This window comes from Rhinoraja longicauda, chromosome 21, assembly GCF_053455715.1.
Source record: "Rhinoraja longicauda isolate Sanriku21f chromosome 21, sRhiLon1.1, whole genome shotgun sequence".
NCBI classification, from domain to species: domain Eukaryota; kingdom Metazoa; phylum Chordata; class Chondrichthyes; order Rajiformes; family Arhynchobatidae; genus Rhinoraja; species Rhinoraja longicauda.
Genome location: NC_135973.1, coordinates 17,036,275 through 17,059,538, shown reverse-complemented (window position 1 = coordinate 17,059,538; position 23,264 = coordinate 17,036,275). Strand labels below are relative to the sequence as shown.

The 23,264-nt window shown below is 39.0% G+C and overlaps 2 protein-coding genes across 7 annotated transcripts in view; both read left to right on the top strand.

Moving 5' to 3' along the window:
* The window catches only part of tom1l2b (target of myb1 like 2 membrane trafficking protein b), a 57,228-nt gene extending 38,185 nt beyond the window's left edge, over window positions 1–19,043 (top strand). For 2 of the 5 annotated variants that reach the window (XM_078417855.1, XM_078417858.1), the window contains exons 13-16: window positions 1,844–1,909; window positions 5,590–5,646; window positions 10,825–10,861; window positions 11,289–19,043. In XM_078417855.1, the coding sequence (XP_078273981.1) occupies window positions 1,844–1,909; window positions 5,590–5,646; window positions 10,825–10,861; window positions 11,289–11,440 (312 nt within the window). In that variant the 3' untranslated portion in view covers window positions 11,441–19,043. Of the gene's footprint in view, window positions 1–1,843; window positions 2,008–5,589; window positions 5,647–10,824; window positions 10,862–11,288 lie in introns of all 5 variants that reach the window. The other 3 variants (XM_078417857.1, XM_078417856.1, XM_078417859.1) reach the window with 3 other exon arrangements.
* Window positions 19,044–22,535: 3,492 nt separating this feature from the next.
* srebf1 (sterol regulatory element binding transcription factor 1) overlaps window positions 22,536–23,264 on the top strand; it is a 46,012-nt gene continuing 45,283 nt past the window's right edge. Inside the window, exon 1 of one of the 2 annotated variants that reach the window (XM_078417853.1) lies at window positions 22,536–22,752. In XM_078417853.1, coding sequence (XP_078273979.1) covers window positions 22,620–22,752 — 133 coding nt within the window. In that variant the 5' untranslated portion in view covers window positions 22,536–22,619. The remainder of the gene's footprint in view (window positions 22,753–23,264) is intronic. The other variant, XM_078417851.1, reaches the window with a different exon arrangement.

Here is a 23,264-nt window from a genome sequence, read left to right as displayed (position 1 = left end):
GGGTATTTTGAGTGGGAAGGGATGAGTGAGCCAACAGTTGCAGAGAGAGTTGTGTCTACAGAAAGCGGAAAATAATGTGGATGGGAAGATGTGATTGGTGGTGGGATCACATTGAAGGTAGTAGAAATGTCGAAGAATTATGTGTTGGATGTAGAGGTTGGCTGGATGAAAGGATAGGACCAGGGGTACTCTAAATTATTCCGTTGGGGGGAGGAGGAGCAACAGCGGAACTATGGGACACAGAGGAGACACATGTGAGGGATCCATCCATAATGCAGGGGGGAAAGAATACTTGTTAAATAAAGGGGACATCGCAGATGTCTGAGAGTGGAAAGCTTCATCCCAGGAGCAGATGGGGTGAAGAAACTGAGAGTACGGGATGATGCCTCTGCAAGAGGAGGTGTAGTCCAGATAACTGGGAGTCAATGGGTGGATAAGAGGCGTCAGTCGGTAGTGTGTCTCCTACGATAGAGACAGGGAGATCAAGAAAGGGGGGAAAGGTTTCAGAGACAGTCCAATTGAACTAGAGGGCAGGGTGGAAGTAAGTGGCAAAGTTGATGAAATGAATAAGTTCTGCACAGGTATCGGAAGCAGTCCCGATACAGTCATGAATACAATGGAGAAAGAGCTGGTTGATGCTGCCATTTTGGAACAAGGACTGTACGATGTAGTCAACAAAAAGGCAAGCTTAGCTGGGACCCTTGCAGGTGTTCATGTCTACACCTTTAACTCTAAGAAAGTGAAAGGAGTCAAAAAATAAGCTGTTGAGGGTGAGAACAAGCTCTGCCAGGTTGAGGAGACTGTTAGTAGAGAGGAACCAATTGGTTCTCTATTCAAGGAAGAAACAGAGGGCCCGAGATCTTCCTGATGGAGAATGGAGGAGCAAAGGAACTGGGTGTCCACGGCAAAGATGAAGCAATGGGGCCATTGGAATTGAATGTTATTGAGATGTTGAAGAGGTGTTCGTGGATGTAGGTCAGAAGGGATTGACAGAATTGTTGCACTTGGAGATGAGTTTGGGTTCGGCAGAGTCAGGCAGAAACAGTGTGTTTGCCATGTGTGAGAGCTGGCTTTTGGCCTGAGTATGTTTGAGGTTTGCCACCATCCTCCCCCAATCTCTTTCTCCACTGTGCCCACCTGAATATTCACCTATTTCTCCCATTATCCTGTCCCCCTTCCCTCTCTATCCCTTCCTCTGGCTTAATATTTCACTCCTCTTCTTAACCCTTTTGTCTCCTTTTTGCTTCCAGCCATAATAATTTATGTGCAGAACAGGATTATGGATGTATTATAGAGAAAAAATACCAATTGAGCTCCAATAAATGCACACGAATTGAACTAAGTTAATCATTTCAGTTATTCTGCTGCTAATACAATAATATTAAAAATCCATGCACATTGAATGAAATAATTTCCTTTTCAAGTATCCAAATGTGCATCAATTTTCTCGTGGATTTTAGAAGCTTCCCATGCATCTGTTTTCAAACCAGTTCATTGTTCTGCATGTCCATGTAATCTGTTGATTATCCCAATCAGTAAACCATCTTTCCTACAGGGAATATGTTACAAATTGATAGGAATTATTATTATATTAAGCTTGAATCAATCTAAAACCAACTTCTTTTTGATGTATGTGTGACCACTATTTTTATTACTTTGGAGTTAACTTTATTATTAAGCATTGAAATTCATTCAAAAGAACTTTAGTAGTGATGCAGCACAGGTGTATTTAAAAATATAGTAATCTCATGTGGATTTCCCTTTAATTTATCTTTTCCTTTCTTGGCTTTGTTCTGATTTTTGTTACTGCGGGGCCTTTGGGAATATTCTGTAACTGATGCAGCTGAACATTAGAGTTGACAATCCAGCCATCGAGCCTATAGACAAGTGGCTCATGACACAAGGACTGGTGAGCTTTCACCACATTGATTTGCTGTACACTGCTCAACAGCTTCTCTCCATTAATCGCAATCTTTCTGATCCAATACTGCACAGTAAAAGACCAAGGTGGGCAGAATTTAGACTTGTGCATCCTTGCAGTGTAACTTCCATAGATCTAAATCTGTTTTCCACCAGTTTGCAACTACCTTTATGTAGATGATATTGAAGATGCATTGGTGTAGAGAGGGATAGGATGTGAATTGTCTCCTGTACGTGTACCAATGAATGCAAATTTGTTACACATTTTATTTTGTATTTTTATATTTTATAAAAATGGCTTGGGTGGAGGCCATTTAGCATATTGAGTTTAAGCCAGGTCTTGGAGCATTCTAATCAGTCCTATTCACTTTTAGTTTGTCACTTGGTGTCACTATTTAACCAGATTAAGGATAGCACAATCACCACTTCACCATACCTCAACTGCATTTTGCCTGATAAATCTTTCCACTGATTGTATCAGTGTCATTTTGGTCTTCAGGAATTCATTTAATGCGCATGTTACAGAAAGCAGTGTGTTTTCCATCTATGTCAATAAGGACCAGTTTGCACAACCAATATCCAATTTGTGTAAATTTATAAAGTCAAATGAATAATTCTCTTATCCTTTGATAGAAAGAAACTACAATTTTGAATAATTTTGAGGTGAATAGAAAATGGGAAAACACAAAGTTATTAATTTTTCCTTGTTGAAGGTGGAGTAGGGAGGTGGAGATGGGTAACAGAGAGGAATCATATTTAATTTGTGCTTGCCATATTTTTTATGACATAGTGTCAATAGGTCACTTACTGTGCGGTTTTGGAATAATTGAACAGGTTCCTTTTATCATATTAAAATTAACATTTAATAAATACTAATTGTCTACATCCTAGAGGCAAATAATTTGATTAACTATTTTACATTGTAGCTTTACAATAATTTGGCCCATAAAAATCACTTCCTGTTTCTTATTGCAATTTTTGTTTTTGCAGTTTTTCCTCTATGGATTCTATATTGTATGACCACGATCCAGAGTTTTTCGTTCCCCCATGCTCCTCCCTGTTATTTGTTCAAAGATGTTATGTTCATTGCAATTCAGCAGTGTATTTAAACATTTTTCTTGGTTTCCTTCCCAAAAGATCTGTTTCAAATCTGCTCTTCTACTCAGACTTTGCACTTCCGTTGTGCAAGCATCCTTGCAATGAACTTGATGTTGACCTAAATCTGATTACTGACTCCTAATGTAAACGTAGCTACTTCTACATTCTAAACCTGACCCAATGGGGTAATTATGTATCCTGAATTGGTGTTGTTTTGGGGGTGGGGAGGGGGAGGGGGGGGAGGGGGGGGGGTGGGGGGATGAAAGCTGACCAACATGACCTTTGCTAGAGTTTAGTTTAGTTTATTGTCGCGTGTACCAAGGTAGAGTGAAAAGCTTTTGTTGCGTGCTAACCAGTCAGCGGAAAGACAATACATCATTATAATCAAGCCATCCCCAGAGTGCAGATACTTGATCAAGGGAATAATGTTTAGTGCAAGGTAAAGTCAATAGACAATAGGTGCTGGAGGAGGCCATTCGGCCCTACGAGCCAGCACCGCCATTCAATGTGATCATGGCTGATCATTCTTAATCAGTACCCCGTTCCTGCCTTCTCCCCATACCCCCTGACTCCGCTATCCTTAAGAGCTCTATCTAGCTCTCTCTTGAATGCATTCAGAGAATTGGCCTCCACTGCCTTCTGAGGCAGAAAATTCAACAGATTCACAACTCACTGACTGAAAAAGTTTTTCCTCATCTCAGTTCTAAATGACCTACCCCTTATTCTTAAACTGTGGCCCCTTGTTCTGGACTCCCCCAACATTGGGAACATGTTTCCTGCCTGTAACGTGTCCAATCCCTTAATAATCTTATACATTTCGATAAGATCCCCTCTCATCCTTCTAAATTCCAGTGTATACAAGCCTAGTCGCTCCAGTCTTTCAACATATGACAGTCCCGCCATTCCGGGAATTAACCTAGTAAACCTACGCTGCACGCCCTCAATAGCAAGTCTGATCAAAGATAGTCCGAGGATCTCTGATAAGGTAGATAGTAGCTTCGGACTGCTCTCTAGTTGTTGGTGGGATGCTTCCATTGTATGGGTATGTATTATACAGTATGGGTAAGATGTAATGTTAATAATTTTTTTTAAAGAATAATGGATAACTGTGAATGCAACCTGTATGGGTTTGTGGAAGATCGCTTTGGAGATGCATTTCTTTATTGGAGTTCATAATATTCAATTGATCTAGAAAGCCTTGCTGAATACTCTTCAGCATTCAGCAAGGCTTCAGCAATGGCAGAAAACACCCCACGTTCCCAAAAACTCATGGACCAGATTTCTCCTCTTTCCATCTAGACTCATCGACAGTAATAAATTAAGATGTTACAACTTTGAAGACCTTAATGATTACTTAACACGCCAATACCTTGTAATTATCCCCTTTCCGTCAGAAAATATTTTGAAGTTCTAAATGTGTTCTGACATTTGAAACTTGCTCTGGAGAATGGAAGCTACAAACTCTAATGTGTGAGATTTCACAATTCCAAGTCGAGAGTTTAATTGTCATATGTGCCGACAACGGAACAATTAAATTCTTACTTGCAGCTGCTTCGCAGGCCTGAAAATGCGACATGCACAAAAATTTAAAAAAAAAAAAAAAAAATCAATAAATTAATAAGAATAACACTAAGTAAAAACATAATAATGTAAAAACAGAAGTCCTTGGTACAACCCTAAACACAAAGTATATAATTGTTGAGGTTATACAGTGCCCTCCATAATATTTGGGACAAAGACCCATCATTTATTTATTTGCCTCTGTACTCCACAATTTGAGATTTGTAATAGAAAAGATCACGTTGTTAAAATGCCAATTGTCAGGTTTTAATAAAGGCCATTTTTATACATTTTGGTTTCACCATGTAGAAATTACAGCATTGTTTATGGGCACCATAATGTTTGAGACACAGCAATGTCATGTAAATGAAAGTAGTCATGTTTAATATTTTGTTGCATATCCTTTGCATGCAATGACTGCTTGAAGTCTGCGATTCATGGGCATCACCAGTTGCTGGGTGTCTTCTCTGGTGATGCTCTGCTAGGCCTGTGTTGTAGCCATCTTTAGCTTCTGCTTGTTTTAGGGGCTAGTACCCTTCAGTTTTCTCTTCAGCATATAAAAGGCATGCTCAATTGGGTTCAAATTGGGTGATTGACTTGGCCACTCCAGAATTGACCATTTTTTAGCTTTGAAAAACTCCTTTGCTACTTCAGCAGTATGTTTGGGATCATTGTCTTGCTGTAGAATGAACTGCCGGCCAATGAGTTTTGAGGCATTTGTTTGAAAAAGCTGGTCATCTGTAAAATTTTCACCAATGAATTAGAGTAAAGTATCATTGAACCATTGAGTCCTCTTGGTACCTCGACCAAAAAAAGCCCTCAGGTGCTTCATATACATTGAATTTTATACATCGGCTTGGTAGTTTTAAAAATATGATCCTGTTATTTCTTTGTTTATATTTTTCTGCAATATTTTTTGTAAATTTAGAATTTTTACATTTCTATTATGTTTTGTTTTATTTTCTGTGTTATACTTTGGTTGTCTGGTTTGGTTCTCCCATCGCTGTGTAGATTCCTGTTTCACAGTCACTCATGGACGACGTTGAAGAATGGCTCAGCACTGATATGGTGAGGGCCTATAGCTATTTTACTTTTGTTTTGGATTGAACTTTTCCTGGTGCTTTTTCTTTTTTATATTTCCCCCACCCTCATACTATTTACATCAGGAGTGACTGGGGTGCTTCTAGTAAAACTATACTTACTATTTTATTTTGAAATTATCAAAAAAAAATACTAGATTGTGTATTACATTGTCTTAATGTGAATGGCATCCTACTCTGTGTTGTACTGGTGGAAAACTGTCTAAATCTTTGTAGGGATAAATGAAATCTATCCTTGTGCATATGCATTTACATAACTTTTGTGAGACTTTAAAAAAAAAAACAACCATGAGGAGAGATCCAGTTCACCCACAGAGTTTGAATTTTTTTTATATTTTCCACTGTGGAAACGTTATGTTCCCATAGCTGCCTGTTGCAAGATTTAATGAAATCACCACTACTCAATAATCACATTTTATGACCGGTCAAAGAGAAGAGTGACGTTTAAATATTTTCAAGGTTTACAAAGGTTCTGTATACTGTAGTTCTAGTGCATGGAACTGTCTGTTCAAGGTACTTCATCAATGTGTTTGCTTCCCAAAAAAGTAAACAAAAGTTGAAGCTATCATTCAGATTTAATCCATGCATCATGCCTATAGAAGCGCATCAAACAATAATTGCGAAATGAATTGTGATGTCAGCTCTTAGGGGTGATGGGCGAGAGGCTGAAAATACTTTTAACATCCAAGAAATTAAGGATCAGATGATTTCTTCTCTTGACTCCTATCCATCGACTCTAGGATTATGCACATATAGTAAGTAGTTCATTAAAAATAAGATATGGTTTAATTTGGATGTGCTTCATTGTTAAATAACAATTGATATTCTTGTTTGAAGTGAGATATGAACTGTGACCATTTTGGTGAGGAATTGAGGAGTTCTTGATACTAGGAAGAAGCTATACAGTAAGGAAATTGGAAAAGTGGAGCTCAAAACAAACTGCTGGCGAAACTCAGTAGGTCGAACAGCATCTATGTGGGGGATGAAATTGTCACGTTTCGGGTTGAGACCCTGCATCAAGACTGCCCCTGATTCCAGCATCTGCAGACTCTTGTTATCTCCTTAGAAGAAGTCAATTCTTAAAAAGTGTCATAGCCCTGGCAAACCAAAGCGTCACAAATTCAAATCCATGTCCAAAAACAGCCCATGTATCTTGTATTTGCTGGACTAATTTGTGCTGGTGCATCCTCCTTTTCCCCCCAAAAAGAATAGCTCTGTCAATCTGTGTAAAGTTGACAGGTCAAATGGCTTTCTAACTCAGAAGAGAACAGAAGGAAACATTAAATATCTTATGCATGAGGACTAGTATTCTTAAATTGCATAAAAAAGAGACCAATAGGTATATATTCCATTTTGGACACTCGTTAAACAAGCGCTATTCATTCCTCATCGTACTCAACTCAGAAGAAGTTCCAGTAACTGAAATGGACAATTAATATCAGGATAGACTTAAGCTGTTGCTCAACACTTTCACTCCCCCTCCCATTCCCACACTAACCTTTCTGTCCTGGGCCTCCTCCATTGTGAGTGAGGCACGGCGCAAATTGGAGAAACAGCACCTTGTATTTCGCTTGGGAGCTTACACCCCAGCAGTATGAACATTGACTTCTCTAACTTCAAGTAGCCCTTGCTTTCCCTCTCTCTCCATCCCCCTCCCCCTTCCCAGTTCTCTGACCAGTCTTACTGTCTCCAACTACATTTTATCTCCGTTTGCTTTATTGTTACCTTCTCCCAACTAACAATGATCTACATTTTCCTTGATCTCCATTCCCTTTGTCCTGTTTTCATACCTTGAACTTCCTTATCTATACGCTTCCTTATTTATGTACCGCACACTCCCCTGACATCAGTCTGAAGAAGGGGCTCGCCCCTAAGCTTCACTCATTCCTTCTCTCCAGAGATGCTGCCTGTCCCGCTGAGTTACTCCAGCATTTTGTGTTTACGATTTAAACTAGCATTTGCAGTTCCTTCCAACACAATTAATATCAGGAAGTAGCTGTATGGAAAACTGATAATTAAGACCCTTCTTGGCACTGGAAAGAAAAAAATAATTCTTGACCCTCAGTGAAAAGTGATAGGTTTAACCATCCTTTTCTTATTTGCTTTTGGCACAGGCTAACATCAACTAAATTGTGAATCACAATCATGTTGATGCACGATAATGTTAATCTGTATTGCATACATTTCTGTTGTTGTGCTCGGGAAGGATTGGTAAAGAGAGAAAGGAAAGCAATTAAATGTATATTGGTGTTCCTGGGAACAATCCTCAAATTGCATTTGTTGTGATGCTGGATTGAAAGACCTAAAACCTCAATTTGGTAGGTATCTTGTGCGAAGCTAGGGAAGAAATTGCGGATGCCCCTGAGGAGATATTTACATCATTTTTAGCAAACAGGCAATGTTCCGGATGACTGAGGGGTGACTAACGTACCATTATTTTAAAAGTGTAGCAATGACAAGGCAGGTAACTGCACAAGTAAGTGGCAGGAATTTTTTTGGAGGGGATTCTTGGGGTCGAAGGATCTATCCGCATTAGGAACAGTCAGCCAGGATTTGTGCATTGAGAAATAGTGTCTTTCAAATCTGATGTTTTTTTGAAGAAGCTACCAAGAGGATTAATGATGCAGAGCAGTGGACGGTGTCTATATGGACTTTAGTAAGGTCTTTGATTAAATCCTGCATGGTAGGCTGGTTTGGAAGGTTAGGACAAATGGAATCCAAGGTAAGTTAGCCAACTGGATTCCAAATTGCCTTTCAGGAAGGAGTGAAATTGTAGTTGTGGGTTTTTTTTTAAATTAGAGGCCTGTGACCAGTGGAATACTGCAGGAGTCCCTGCTGGATACACTATTTGTTATCTACATTAACCATTTTGATGAAAATGTGGTTAACATATTAGTAAATTTGGTAGAGTGCACAGTAAGGAATAAAGTTTACAACAAGATCGAGATCAGTTGGGGAGGTGGGCCAAGGAATAGCAAATGGAATTTAACTCTGACAATTGTGTGGTATTACATTTTGATATGTCAAACCATGGCAAGATTTACACAGTAAGGTTAGAGCACTGGAGGGTGTTTCAAAAGATCTGGGAGTGCTGGTGCAAGGTACCCTGAAAATGGAGAGTCAGGTGGAGAGTGTGGTGAAGAAGGCACTTGGCATGCTTTCCTTCATATGGAAGGGTAATGAGTTCAAAGGTCTCATCTTTGATGAAACTACATTCGGAGTAGTGTGTGCAGTTCTGGTCGCCCGGCTGTGGGATGTCATTAGGTTGGAAAGGGTGCAGAAGAGTCGCCAGGGTGTTTCCTGTGCTTGTGGGCTTGAGTTATAGGGAGAGGTTGGATAGTTTGGGACTTTTTTCTTTGAAGCATAGGAGGCCGAGGGGTGGCCTTACTGAGGTGTACAAGATAATGAGAGGCATAGATAAAGTGCATGCTTGCAGTCTGTTTTCCAGGGTAAAGGATTTTAAAACTATGTTATAGGCCTTGAGGAGATATAAGAGTGACCTCGGGGCAACATTTTCACATAGGGTAGTCCTTATCTGGAATGAACTGCCAGAGGAAGCTATATAAGTGGCTTTTAAAAGACATATGGACAGATATATGGATAGGAAGGGTTTAATGGGCTTTGGGCCAGATGCAAATAAATCACTCAAGCTCAGTGTGCCAACTTGATTGGCATGGATCAAGTGTGGGCTCAAGGTTGGCTGAAGGGCGTGTTTGCACGCTGTATGATTCTATCTGCTTTCTTACCCACAATGTATATGGCATGGAAAGGATTTTCAGGGAGCTAAATAGGACAACATCGCAAATAATCTTAATTTAGAAGTACATAACAAGTAATGGCTGAACTAAAAACAGGAGTTTTTTATGTTAAATATTTTTATGTTGATTCTGTTCTCTTTGAGGTCTCTGTCCCTCATCCTTGTATTTCTAAAAAAGTTAAAGTAGTGCTTTAACCAGATGTGCTACTTACCATGATGCTGAGGAATAACTTGCATGCATCTCATTCCCAATATTCTTGATTAATTCATTTGCCTTATTTCATGGCTACTCTTTTATTTTTGCCTTGTTCTTTTAATGTACGTCACTCATGTATCATTATGTTGCTCTATACCCTCCTACACTTGAGATCACTGTCATAAATCATCATTCTTGGCAAATTGTGCTGGATATTACTGCACTGTTTAAACGGAGATCCAAATATAAACCATTTCCTTCTCCCATTGCACATAATGTTCACAGAGTGAGTGACATGTCTAATCATTATATAGATTGTTCAAGTAAAACTCCAGATGGGAAAATTTCAGTAAACTGATCTTAATTTTTGATGTGGGGTAGTGCAATGTTCTCTCATCAGCAGTGTGGTTGACGTTCAAAAATCGTTGCTGCTTCATAGTTGTTTCATAGGTCAAATAAACAAGCAATATCCAGTCTTGGAGCAACAGAGGGTCAGTTGGAATGATTTACAAAAAATGGTTTACAAAAAATGTACATAAGGTGCACCAATGTAGGTTACTTTAAACAAAGTAGTTGACCGTGTCTGAACCATCTTTTCATTGCTTTGATCATGCAGGCTTCATTCCTAACATCGCCTCAGTATGAGTAGACTATTCTTGTATTTTGACTGAGTGGGGATTATGCAGAAATGGATTACAAAGTGATTGTGGATGGACAAAATAACAGGACCCTCCGGCACTGTTTTTCAAAATCAGTATTTTCTCTCCCTTGTTTTTTTATAATAAATCCTGCAAATTTTATTATTGTTTCATTGACTCCAATGAAACTGAAGGGGCGAGGAGTATGAACTGCGTATGTTTAGTGCAGTGATTAAAAGATTACTTTCTCCCCAGGCTCTCAACTCTGCTATAATATCTTCACTGATTTTCGTGTGTGTGTGTGTGTGTGTTAAATATTTTGAACAGTTGGTAACATTATGTTCTTTGTCTAAATTGACAATATAGATTGAGGAGGATACAAATTATAGGTGAAATTCTGTGCATGATTTTTTTCATGAAGTGAAACATGGTTTCATATTTTCAGGGGAATCGAACAAAATATTCCAGATTTGCCATATTTTGTTGATGTCCATGGGGTATTCTTCAGCTTTAGGGAAGACTGAAGTTAAAATGACATTTTGTTTTTAATTTCAGAAGGGAGATGATGCGGAAGAAGGGGTTACAAATGAAGGTGAGTTCATCATACCATCTTAATACAGTTTAAAAAAAAACCAAAATCAATATATTGTAGATCAGCTTTTGTGAAACTAAACTCATAAAGTGTGTTTAAAATAGCAGGTTGAGATTTCTTGTCATACTGTCCATTGATAAAACTTAGACATAATCAGGGCAAAGAGATCGAAGCACCGTATGTAATTACTCCTGTTGTGGGTTGGCTTGGCAATGTCTATGGAAGAGATGCTGAAACGACTGGCAGGTAAACTGATGACTCTTCCATACCCTTTGTTCTCTTGCTGGTGTCTCATGTTGCATTGATGTGGAACCAGGTTATTTGCACGTATTCTCATTTAGGGCTGAGGTATTTGCGTGGCTTCAATCTAAAAGGAGCAAGCTGTCTGCAAGAATTTGTTAAATTTTGTGTGTGTTTCACATTTTAGAATTTGACAAATTTTTGGAAGAAAGAGCAAAAGCAGCAGAGAGACTCCCAAATCTGTCATCTTCTCCTTCAAGCAACTCTACTTCTTCAGCAGTGCAAGCTGCAAGCATGAAGAAGCAGGACCGATCCAAGGACGCCCTCTTTGCTCTGTAAATAACTGTTTTTCTTGAGTGTATGCACATGTGTGTGGTTCATCTGTTATTTGGCAAGGTGCTGTGGTTATGGTTCCTTAAAACACAGTTGGTGATGCACTGAATTACTTTGTGCATTTCCTTCAATGCTCCTCCCTCCCAAAAACTGCCTTTGTTGCTGTGGATGTTAGCTAAAATCTGACAAAGTTTGTTTTCAAATCACTAAATGCTGCCACAGAATTGAGTATTATTCATATATACAGTTAGATGTTTCAGTGCACCATGACCCAAATAGTTTGACCCCCAAAGGACCTACTTCCTGATTAAACTGTATCTTGCCAAAGGTTATTTGTGGGAAAAGAAATAGACCACTTTGGCATTATTGTGTGGTGTTTATTTGTTCTTAAAACACTAACATTTTAACCAGTATTTTTGAAAAAATAATTTTTTATCTCAGTAAACTATTTCCTCTAACTAGAGTTCAAAACTGTTGGCTTAGAGCACCTTGTACTGATTAACAGATATCATAGAAGTTGTCAATGTTATAAGGGACATTAGAAAAATTCAGGTTTGTTCTAATCTATATCTTAGTGTTTAACTAATTGTATAAAAGTATAACACTAAGTAATGTATTGTGGCTAGAACTGCACTAGAAAATATACCATTAAATGCAGGAGAAACTGTTGTTAAGATACTGACTGTTGTGCAAGTAGCCACTCGTGCTTTGTATGATGCAGTGGTAAATAGTAATTTCTCATATGTATGTGCGCTAGGGTCTCTTTTTTCCTTTACTTTAAACCCTGGAGAAAGCTTTGTGGTCAGCGCTATTGGTTTTATCTCAACAGAATGTTTATACCACCCAGTGTCAGTGTGATATTGCAGGAAACACGATGGTATATGTAGTCTTTTGGAGGGGATAACCATTTTTACAGGAAGTTGGCACTGCAAGATCATCTGTTTCCTGAAGTCAGGTCTATGTAAATATTCATGCTTGCTTCAGATTTGAATGATAAGTGAGGTCTATATAGAACTTATAACATTTGCATTTTTGATTTTAAAAGGTTATTGAAAGAAAAGGGAAGCTGCATTGTTTTTGTATATCCCTTTTGCAGTGCCTCATAGTAACGTTCCAAATTTCTCTTCACTGTTTCGCACAAGGTGCTTTCTTTTTTGCTTCCTTTAAAAGCTGGAGTGTATGTGTATTTATTTGCATTCATCCCTTTGGTACTGGAATCAAACCTATGCACATTTTTGTCAACTTAAATTATTTGGCTATTTTAGCATACATTTGTGCCTTCAAAGAATTGGCCACGTAGTAACCATCATGGTAGTAAGTACAGTGATGTTAGAATAGTAGAATTAACTACAGTCGTTTGCTTTCAAATGTGGCCACAGTAGATACAAATGTTCATCTTCTCTCAGGTTTATCTTGCCTTTTTGATCCACCTTTTTCACCATGTATTGTATTAAGAGTAGCTAAGAAAAGGGATTGTGTAATGCTGAAAACGGATATATATCATGATTATCTTTTATAATCGAAGTAACAATTAACAATGAATTTTGTCCACATGACCTATTGAAAATGTTAGAAAACATAGTATTGCATTTAATTTTCTCTTTCTCAAACTTGGTTTGTCTCAGCAGAGATGTTTTTGAACAAAATATAAATAATTGGTCATTATTTGTGGGAACAAGTTGAGCTCACTAAGTAAGATATTCACGAGTTAATGTAACACTGGAATGTTTGTTTTCCAGCTATGTTGGTAGCAGTGACTTTCATCTTAAGAAAGGGACAGGTGCCTACAGCTAGATCATCTTAGTTCTCAGGCTCAGAAATCCTCTGCCTAAGTTGTCCACCTTCACTTCTCCCTTATGACCCTCCTTAAAATCAACCATGTTATTTAATTTAATGTCCTTTGACTTGGTGTTTTTTGTTTTGAGCATCTTGGGGTATTTTCCCACATTAAAATATATAAATGCAGGTTATTGAACTGACAATTACTAACAGTGCACTAGCAGTAAATTTATTCTCAGTTAAATCCATGACATTTTATTGTGTGTTCATATTGAATAAGTCTTGGAACTATTTTCAATTCTAATTCTTGCCTGCACTTTCTCCATAGATCTTCTCCAGTTTTGTAGGAGAATAAAGTTTGTGTGGTTAAATAATTCATCACTGCAATATCTGTTAAATACACACAGTTTCACAGATATTTGAGAGATACATCCAGGGCCCTTGTTAGGCGAGGTGTGGTGAGTGGTGCAGGGACTTGGAAAGTAGTTGATTCTTTGTTTGGCATTCATGTGTTTGTTCAGATTCCCAATCCCATCCCATATCTGAAAAATGAGCAGGCCATAGCTTTAATCACCACTAATACGTTGTGTTCACCATGATTTGAGCATTTTTTGTTAATAACCAGATTTGCCATGTGCTTCAATAGGATGTCAAACTGTGAGGATCTTTAAAACCTTCAACTTTTTTAACAAAATATCTTATCTATGTAGTGTCATGATCAAAGCAAGTCCATTCCCTCAAGCTTCACCAGTGTGTTAGTTGGTAAAAATTGACCAGCTAAGGTTATTAAGCAAATGATCATAAATTGGTGAAAACTGTGAATGTAAAATACATCGGATGAGATTATAAGTGGAAGGGTTAGAAAGGTAGTTGTCAAATATATGGCCTTGACAGCTGATAAATATATTCAACGATAAACAGGAGCCTGGAACTGGGGGATCTGAATCCTAGTATTGGGGGATCTGAATATGTTGGTAGTTGACAGATGGAGAAGGGCACAGCCATGGGGAGGTTGGAAGACTAGAGAATAGGGGGGCACAAATTATCCAGATCCTCCAGTTCTAGCCTCTCGCTCATTAAAATTACGTTGTTGCTACCTGGAGCAATGTTAGGGTGACATTGTTAGGAGGTAGCTCACAACAGTAGATTTGAGGGAGATAAAACCAGGGAAGTTAGCCAGTATTGAATAGCCAAGTCTGAATGTAACACAAGTGTTCCATTTTTAATATTATGAACAATTAACTTTCCACAAAATTTCTCACGTATTTGCTAATCAGCAATAACTTACTAAAACTAAAAAAACAGCAATAACTAAAAACACTCAGCAACAAGACAACCAGGAGCTTTGGAGAGAAAAGTTTAGTTTCACAAGGTCATCTTCCTGAAACCTTTTCACCTTCCTAAGTCACTACTGGACTTAATGAGTGCTTCTTTCCAGATATTTTCTTTGGTTCGACCATTTTAAATTTCCCTGGCACTGCAAAAATATTTTGAACTGCAAAAAAAGTTTGAGGTTTCTCTTTAGAGTCTGCACCCGCATACACAAAATAATTCATTTGTGTGATAAATCTATGTTTGGCTTGCATGTTTTACATAAGATTACAATCCAAAAGAGGTTGAAACATTGTGGCATGAAATTTCATTGTGTAGGGAAATTTTTATGGTCTGCATGATTGAAGTATAAATTTGATTGCTAAATACAATTGGTACATGTGCATGCATGGTGCCCATTGATAATTTGATTTGCTTGCTTTTGCATGCACGATGCACCTCTGCCTCTGACTATGTAGTGGTGACAACAATGTGCATGCAATAGGTGTTTGACTTTACTGTGACAGCAGTACTGACTGGAAAATCAGTTCTTAAAGTTGGGGAAAAGTTCCACTCGAACATTATGAAGGATAAACTGGAACTACTGGGAGTGAGTTGTGGAGCACAACCATGATTCTTTCTGATAGTTTGTGGAAAGATATTTCTGTATTATAGAGGCCAGCACTACTTTCATGGGGGGGACTTTCAATCAATACTATCTTGATTGCTGCAGTCCTCGCTGCACATGACAACACCTTTTGCTAAGATGTATGATCATGCAATGGAAGTGTGCAGTCATATTGCACAGTACAAGGTCAATCAATTCAGGCCCTGCTTCCAGCCAAAGTACCTGTTGAAAGCCATTTCAATCTGGCCTCCTGCCAGATACAAGATCCTGCTTTGAAGCTGAATCCTGAAATTTCCCTTGGTTGCAGTTTGTAACTCAAAGCCAATGAATCATACAGTGAAAGCGTATGACTTGCACATCCAGCATGTAAACAAAATCATGTCGCTGCATCTTCAGATGAAACTGGTGGGTTGACAAAACAGTGCCATTTTGATTGAGTAACATTATACAAAACTGGTTATGGCCCTTACTGACGTGTATTTTTGCAGTAAATGGAGACACGAAGTGGGGCATATGATTAATTTTATTCATATCTTTAGAATGTGAAAATATTAAGGAGGTTGCAAAATTGGCTGGCAGAGCTTTTTCCAACAGCTGAATTTTAATAGACTTTCATGGTAAAGTTATTTTTCTGTACATTCTCATTATGTGTGAGTGCACGTTGCATTTTGGTATGCTATTTATACTTTATGGGGCACAGGTAATATATAGAAGATAGAAAAGTACAGCACAGGAATAGGCCCTTTGGCCCAAAATATCTGCTGAACATGATGCCAAGCTAAATTAATCTTATGTTCCAAGCTAAATTAATGCACGTTCCATATTCCTACATTTCCTGCATCTCCATGTGCCTGTCTAAAAGCTTCTTAGATGCCACTATCTTATCTTCCTCCACCACCACACCTGGCAATGCGTTCCATGCACCCACCTGTGTGTGTGTGTGTGTGTTGAAAAAACTTGTTTTGCACATCTATAAACTTTGCCCTGTTCACCTTAAAGCAATACCCTCTAGTAATGTGACTGGTAAAAAGAAGTTAAAAACGAATAAAACAGCAGAAGTAATCTCAATGGTGTAACTGTTTGAACCATCAATGGTATTTATTCACAAAATGCTGGAGTAACTCAGCAGGTCAGGCAGCATCTCAGGAGAGAAGGAATGGGTGACGTTTTGGGTCGAGACGTTTCGGGTCGAGACCCTTCTTCAGATTGAACCATCAAGATCTATAAAAATGGTAATTTGAACAGTGCTGATTATAGCTCTACAACGTCATTAGAGATGAGTGCTTGTGAAATTAATTTCCTATTCCATCAAACTGCCGTGAATTTAAAGTCTATGTGATTGATTAATCTAGTTTGGCTTGTAATTGCCACAGCCCCTAGTCTGCAAGTTAAGGTTTCAGTTGCACATGCCACCCAGTAGTTTAGTGAAATGTATCTGGTTCAGATACTTATTGTAAAGCATTATTTATAAGGGAAGAAAAATGGGGAAAAAACAGCCCAGTACATCTGGACAGAGTGTAATGCCATTGTGAAGAAATATTGTTCAAAAGTGTATTAAGGGTTAATAGGAAAACTAACAAGAATATTAATGTACAGTTGGATTTATTGTAAAAAATAAAGTGGTTACAAAATAAATTCTTAATGTCTACTTACGAAAGGATTCATTTGTTAGTAGTGAGGTATATATTATTTGATAACGTCATTGTTGCGAACATAACTAAAATAAGCGATTTGCACAAATAATTAGTTGCAATGAACTTCAGATATTGTGTCTTGTTTCGTAGAATAATATGATGTATAACGATAATGTATGAAGCAGTAAATTCCTTCTGATCAACTGTCTTTGGGAACATCGTTCTAATCATCTCAAAATGGTGTAATAATTGATGACATCAAGTGAATTGTAAACATTACTACTTAGCCTCAACTATTCCAAGTAATGCTATTCTGTAGTAACAAAAGTCTCCTTATTTATGAATCGTTTCATCTGACCTTTTCACGACAGTTAAAGTGTGCTTTCACCAATTCTCACAGCGAGTACTGATGAGGTTTATATATATATTTTGAGTTGATACCTTTTATTGATCATTAAATCTATTATAAATTGTTACTCAATGCTGAAATACATTGATTACTGATGCTTCAGATAACTGGTACTTACTGCAAAAAAAATCTATATGCAATGAACAGAGAATGCTGGATACCATTATAAGGATGGGAATATTGTTCACTTGCGTTTTGTGACCAATTTGGGTGGGATGTGGAGGGGAATTGTTTACACTTAATCTTTCTTTTGAATGCCTATCGTTTAATGTGGGTTAATTCAACCAAATACATCCCTTGGATTTTTGGGGTAATAAGTGGGTAATAAGGTGGGTAATAAGTCAAGGATGTATATGCTATGAATATGCAAAAGAATCACCACATTGCAACTACTACCCACTTAACCACCCTCAAAAGAAACACACAAATCGTAAGGGAAGCACGTAGAAATCTTGGCTGGTGATTTTGTTCTTTAAAACTGCAGTTAACTTTGCAAGACATGGTTAATGAAGCCTTGACTTAAATTGAAGCCAATGGAAGTTTTAGATGGTACTAAATGTGAAGGAAGAACATTAATATGTCCAAACCACACTAATTTTCTAAGATACCTGATTATAACGACATTTTAGTCAAAGCTAACAAAGTGCTGGTCAGTGTCAGCTTTCCTTTGTCAGGATATGTTAAATGTTATTTAAAAAATCAAATATTCATTAGCAAAAGAACATATGTTATTTGAAATGTTTTAGGAAGAGCAGAGAGGATGCACTGGGCCACAGATTCCAGTATGGAATGTCTCCTGTCACCACCACCACCACCCACATCCTCCCCCATCCTCAAACACCACCTTCTGAACTCTCCGACCTACTGTCCCTCTCACCCCACTATCGAGAAGTCATCATGGCATTTTAACCTTTCACTGACAGTTAATTTTGATTTTATGATAGCACAATGTGTATGCAGCTACACATTAATGTGTAGTTGTTTTCTAGAAGTAAGTTGTACTGATAATTTCTGGTTTAACCAGCAGATTGGAACACCTAAACTGTTTACATTGCGATCTTTCATTTGAACAAGTTTGTTTAGTCATAAGGTTTAGTTCCCCTTCTACACATACATTTGAAGAAGCCCCCAACCTCACTTAAACCCATAGGTGCAATGTCTGTGGACAGCAGGAAATAATGCAGGGACTCCCTGGATAAAATTTCAATGGTCAGAATCCCTTACCGTTGGTGTGCAACCTCAGACTTGCGTTTCAAACCTAATTTTGCCAGGCAAGTCTTCAGTAATCTTTTAAAATGAATTAATTTTATTAGATTCACTATTTAGCCTTTCCCATTTATTAAATTTGAAAGAGGAGCGAGATGAATTAACCAGAATTGGTTTTCTGTGTGGGATAACGGGGAGGATGTGTAAAAGACAAGATTCCTGATTAATATTGCTGCCTAACGTTGAGTTGCTGTTGCAGGGATGTGATTTGCTTTTTACAAGGATTTAGTATGCACATAACTTACTCCGAATAATGGCGCTTAACAGTGTGATCTCTTCAATTATATTCATCTAACACTAAACTATGTTAGCTGTAAGAGCTAAATTCCTATGTTAGTCAATCCGAACAGGAATGGTTTCATATTTATTAACAGTTGAGTTTGGGTTCCACATACAAAAATCCCACGTTTGTGCCCATATCCTGGCATTTCACTGACTTTGTGTTAATGCAGATGTTGAATTTTGTCAACCATGTGTATAAGAATGATATGAATGTATGGTTTGCACTGAACTGTCAATATTGCTTAAATTTCTGCAGTGCATGATCCTTGCATGTTATTATAAATAAACACGACTGATGTGTGTGTGTATATATGTGTATTTTTTTTATCCAGTGTTCTGTATATTGCTCGCCTTAGGCAAAAACCAGTGGTTAATGCTCCATGTTCAAACTCAAGGTTGAAGTTTGAATGCAGACTGTTCAAGTTTAGTTTCCTTGAAATTTCAACACTGCTGAGAACTGTCTTACAATACAATACAATATATCTTTATTGTCATTGTACCCAGGGGTACAACGAGATTGGGAATGCGCCTCTCATACGATGCAATAATTTAAGTAATTAACAGCAACCCAACGAAACGGGGTAAAGTGCAAGTTGATCTATGCGTTGTGGCCATCCGGCTCAGCAGGACCGGTTCATAGCAGCTATGGCCCTGGGGATGAAGCTGTTCCTGAGTCTGGAGGTGCGGGCGTAGAAGGCCTTGTATCGTCTGCCCGATGGAAGGAGTTCGAACAGACTGTTGCAGGGGTGTGAAGAGTCTTTGTGGATGCTGGTAGATAAGGGAGTGGAAGCATAGAGGGGTAGGGTTGAGGTATTTAATGGACAATAGAAGCACCTTTCAGCATAGTAAGGACAACAGCATCAAATTGCCAGAATTGGAGAGGGGGAGATTGTGATGTCATGTGATTCCCTACCATCAGTGCCTGCTTTTCCTTTTATATTCCTCTGTTTGGCATCCACAAACCTGTTCGTTTTAGTTGGTTGCGCACTTTGTTTTATATTGCATTTGTTAGCAAAATGTAACTAATTTGTTCTAGCTCCTTGGTTTTAGAATTAACGAGACCAAGTGGACCCGTTGGGCTCAAACCTCTCCTGCATTGATGCAGCATCCTTTCCTTCCCCCCCCCCCCCTCTCCCTCCCTCCTCTCCATCCCCCGAACCCCCCCTTATCCTCCCTCCACCCTCCCCCTCCCTCGGACAAAGATTTAAACTTTAAAATGTGAATAACTTTAAAAATATAACACCGATTTCAATGAAACTTCAATTTGCACCAAAGGGACGACGGTGAGGAAGGTGGGCCTAAAGCTGTTGCGCTATCGTGTACCGTTTTGGCTGTAGTTCAGGAACAAACAAATGAGAGTTTTAGTATATAGATAAATCTGACAATATGCACTTTAACCACGTGATATTTTCTATTACAAATCTCAAATTGTGGAGTACAGAGGCAAATAAATAAATGATGGGTCTTTGTCCCAAACATTATGGAAGGCACTGTATATGTTGAAAGAAGTTTACATTATAATTTACTAATTCACAGTGGATGTCTGGCATTGTTCATCCTAACTTGAGTGCCAAGGCTGGCCATTTTGGAGCGTGGTGATGGGCTAGAGTAGAATATTGGAAATATTAGTGAAGTCAAAGATGACAATGGGAATCAGATAAGTTTTAGACAATAGGTGCAGGAGGAGGCCATTTGGCTCTTCGAGCCAGCACCTCCATTCAATGTGATCATGGCTGATCATTCTCAATCAGTACCCCGTTCCTGCCTTCTCCCCATACCCCCTGACTCCGCTATCCTTGAGCTCTATCTAGCTCACTCTTGAATGATTACTTCAGCTAGCTTTTAATTCCAAATTTATAAGAACACTTTTGTAGTGGGTTTTCAACTCATCTCTACATATTTACATCAGGTTTCTGGAATACGAAGCCAATAACACCGTCTGGCTCAAAATTTGGTGTGGGGAAAAAATGGGTCCCTATTCACACAGACTGCCACCAATTCTGGGGTAAAAGGAAACTGCCATTGGGGATATAGTGTTGTGGAAAATTCCATAACTTGGGTTATGGATAGGACTTCAATGTAATTGGAGAGGGTAGGGTGAGGTGAAGTTTACATGGTGGTACTTTTAATACATCATAAATGAGAGAGCAGCGGAATAGAGGGATATGGATCATGTACAGGCAGATGACATCAGTTTAACTTGGCACCATGTTCGGCATCTTTCAGTTTATCTTGAAAAACACAAGGAAAAAGCAAAGTGGATGGCTGAGAAAACAAAGATGCAAAGCAAATAGTATAAGAATGCAAGAAGCCAAGCAGATCAATATGTTAAAATGACATATCAATAGTTACTTTGCCTTAATGCATAGATAATAAGACAGTTAAATTAATAAATAATAGTGCAAATAAACAGTTATGATATAATTGCTGTTAAAGAGATAAAGCTACAGGATGACCGAGGTTGGGAACTGAACATCCTGTGGAATTCAATACTTAGGAAAGACAGTCAAAAAGGGAAAGGAGTTGTGATGTTATTGTCAAGGAGATCAATGGAGTTGCAAGGAAGGATATTGGCTTGAAATCTTTATGGGTGAAACAAGAAACACCCAGGTGCCAATTAGAAATGGTGAGATGGGGAGGAATTAAACAATAAATTAGATACATGGCAAGAATATGACAACTGTATTCGTGAGATACTTTGTGGAGGAAAATAACTGCAGATGCTGGTACAAATCGAAGGTATCACAAAATGCTGGAGTAACTCAGCAGGTCAGGCAGCTTCTAGAAGAGAGGGAATTCCCTCTCTCTCAATCCCTCTCTCCTAGATGCTGCCTAACGCGCTGAGTTACTCCAGCATTTTGTGTTACCTTCGTGAGTTACTTTAGTCTATACACGGAATGATTCTTTTAAGTATTAAAAAAAACTGCAGGAGGATTCCTTGGGAGTGTGTTTCAAGGTTTCTAGAGGAACCTAGCCTGGGTATTGTGCAATGAGAAAAGAGTAACAAATAATTGTTTAGGAAAAGAACAGCCGCATGTCAGAATTCTTCATTAAGATGGAGGGTAAAGTAGTAGAATTAGTAGTCTGAAGTCTCGACCCAAAAACGTCACCTGATCCTTCTCTCCAGATATGTTCTCTGGCCCGTTGAGTTACTCCTGCATTTTGTGTCTATCTAACGTTACACTTACACTCTTTTTATAAACCTGCAGCTCACCACTCAATTTTGCGATATGTGCCTCTTCTTTCAATTTAAGGCCTGGTTAACTTCTGTATTGAGTTGAATTACTTTTTAAAGTAGCAGTAGCACATTTTATAAAGTCAAACACTTAAGCTGTGACAATAAATACACTGCGCCCTCCCACTTCGAACTCTTCTTCAAACACTAGACCGTTAACCGTAAAACCCAGTGAGTTGCAGCGTGCACGTGGGGCGGCTCCACCGCTGTGATGACGCAACCGCCAGAAGGAAAAGGGGCGGTGCCTGAAGCGATGACGGGAGATCACCCCACAGCGCGGTGTGCGCGGCGATTGGCTGCTCTTCCCTGGTTCCAGCAGCACGCGGACCGGACCCTCCTCCGTGCCCTCTCAACCTAACCTGGGGAAACCTGAATCGTGATTGGTGGAATCGGGCAGCCCGCGAGCGCCGTGCCCTCCACCATTCTGCTTATTCACCGGTTGGATTAGCCGTCAATCACAACAAGAGGGCGGTACCAGGAAGGCGATTGGCCGCTTGCAGTTGGGGTAGCGAGTTTGGTTGGTCTTGTCGCGTATTGACATGGTGTGGTGGCGCGTGAAGCTGCTGTAAACAAGGAATTCCCGAGCACCCCCTTCCTCCCTCCCCGACGCAAGTCTCCTTACCCCCTCCGGTACATTGAACATGAATAACGGGGAGCATCTCCAGACACTCTCTGACGCGGGCATGATGTTCGACGATTCTTCCCTGGACAATCTGGACCCGTCTCTGCCCGAGGGCAGCGTGATCGATAACACGCTGCTCAGTGACATTGATGGTGAGTGATGGGCAGAGCAGGGGAGAAGGGTCGGGTGAGTGAGGGTCGGCATGGAATGGCGTCCGTTGGAATGGTGCGGCAGGTATATTTGTTAGCTGGCGGCAACGGGCGTGACAACTGGGCATTGGGAAATTGGGTTTTTTTCCACACTGGGCTGAATTCACATCTCTGGAGTTGATTTCTGGACCAATTGCTGGATGGGCCTGGCCACTTGTAGAATTAGGATTTTGTCCGAAAAGAATTAAAAACATTATTTAGTTAAATATTTGAAAGTACTTGTAAAGTATTGACATGCAGGGACATTAACGTGTTATGTGCTGCACACCTTTAAATGCCTTTATTTCTGTACATTGTTTTATATTATTTTCTTTGGGACTTTGAACAGGTGAAGTTTGCGTTTAAATCACATTTACGAACAGTTGCGCACAACTCCATATCTTGTCTGTCCGGCTATCTTTTGATTATAATAAGTTAGTAAGTAAGTCGGTATGTTTGAAATAAATTATATTTTT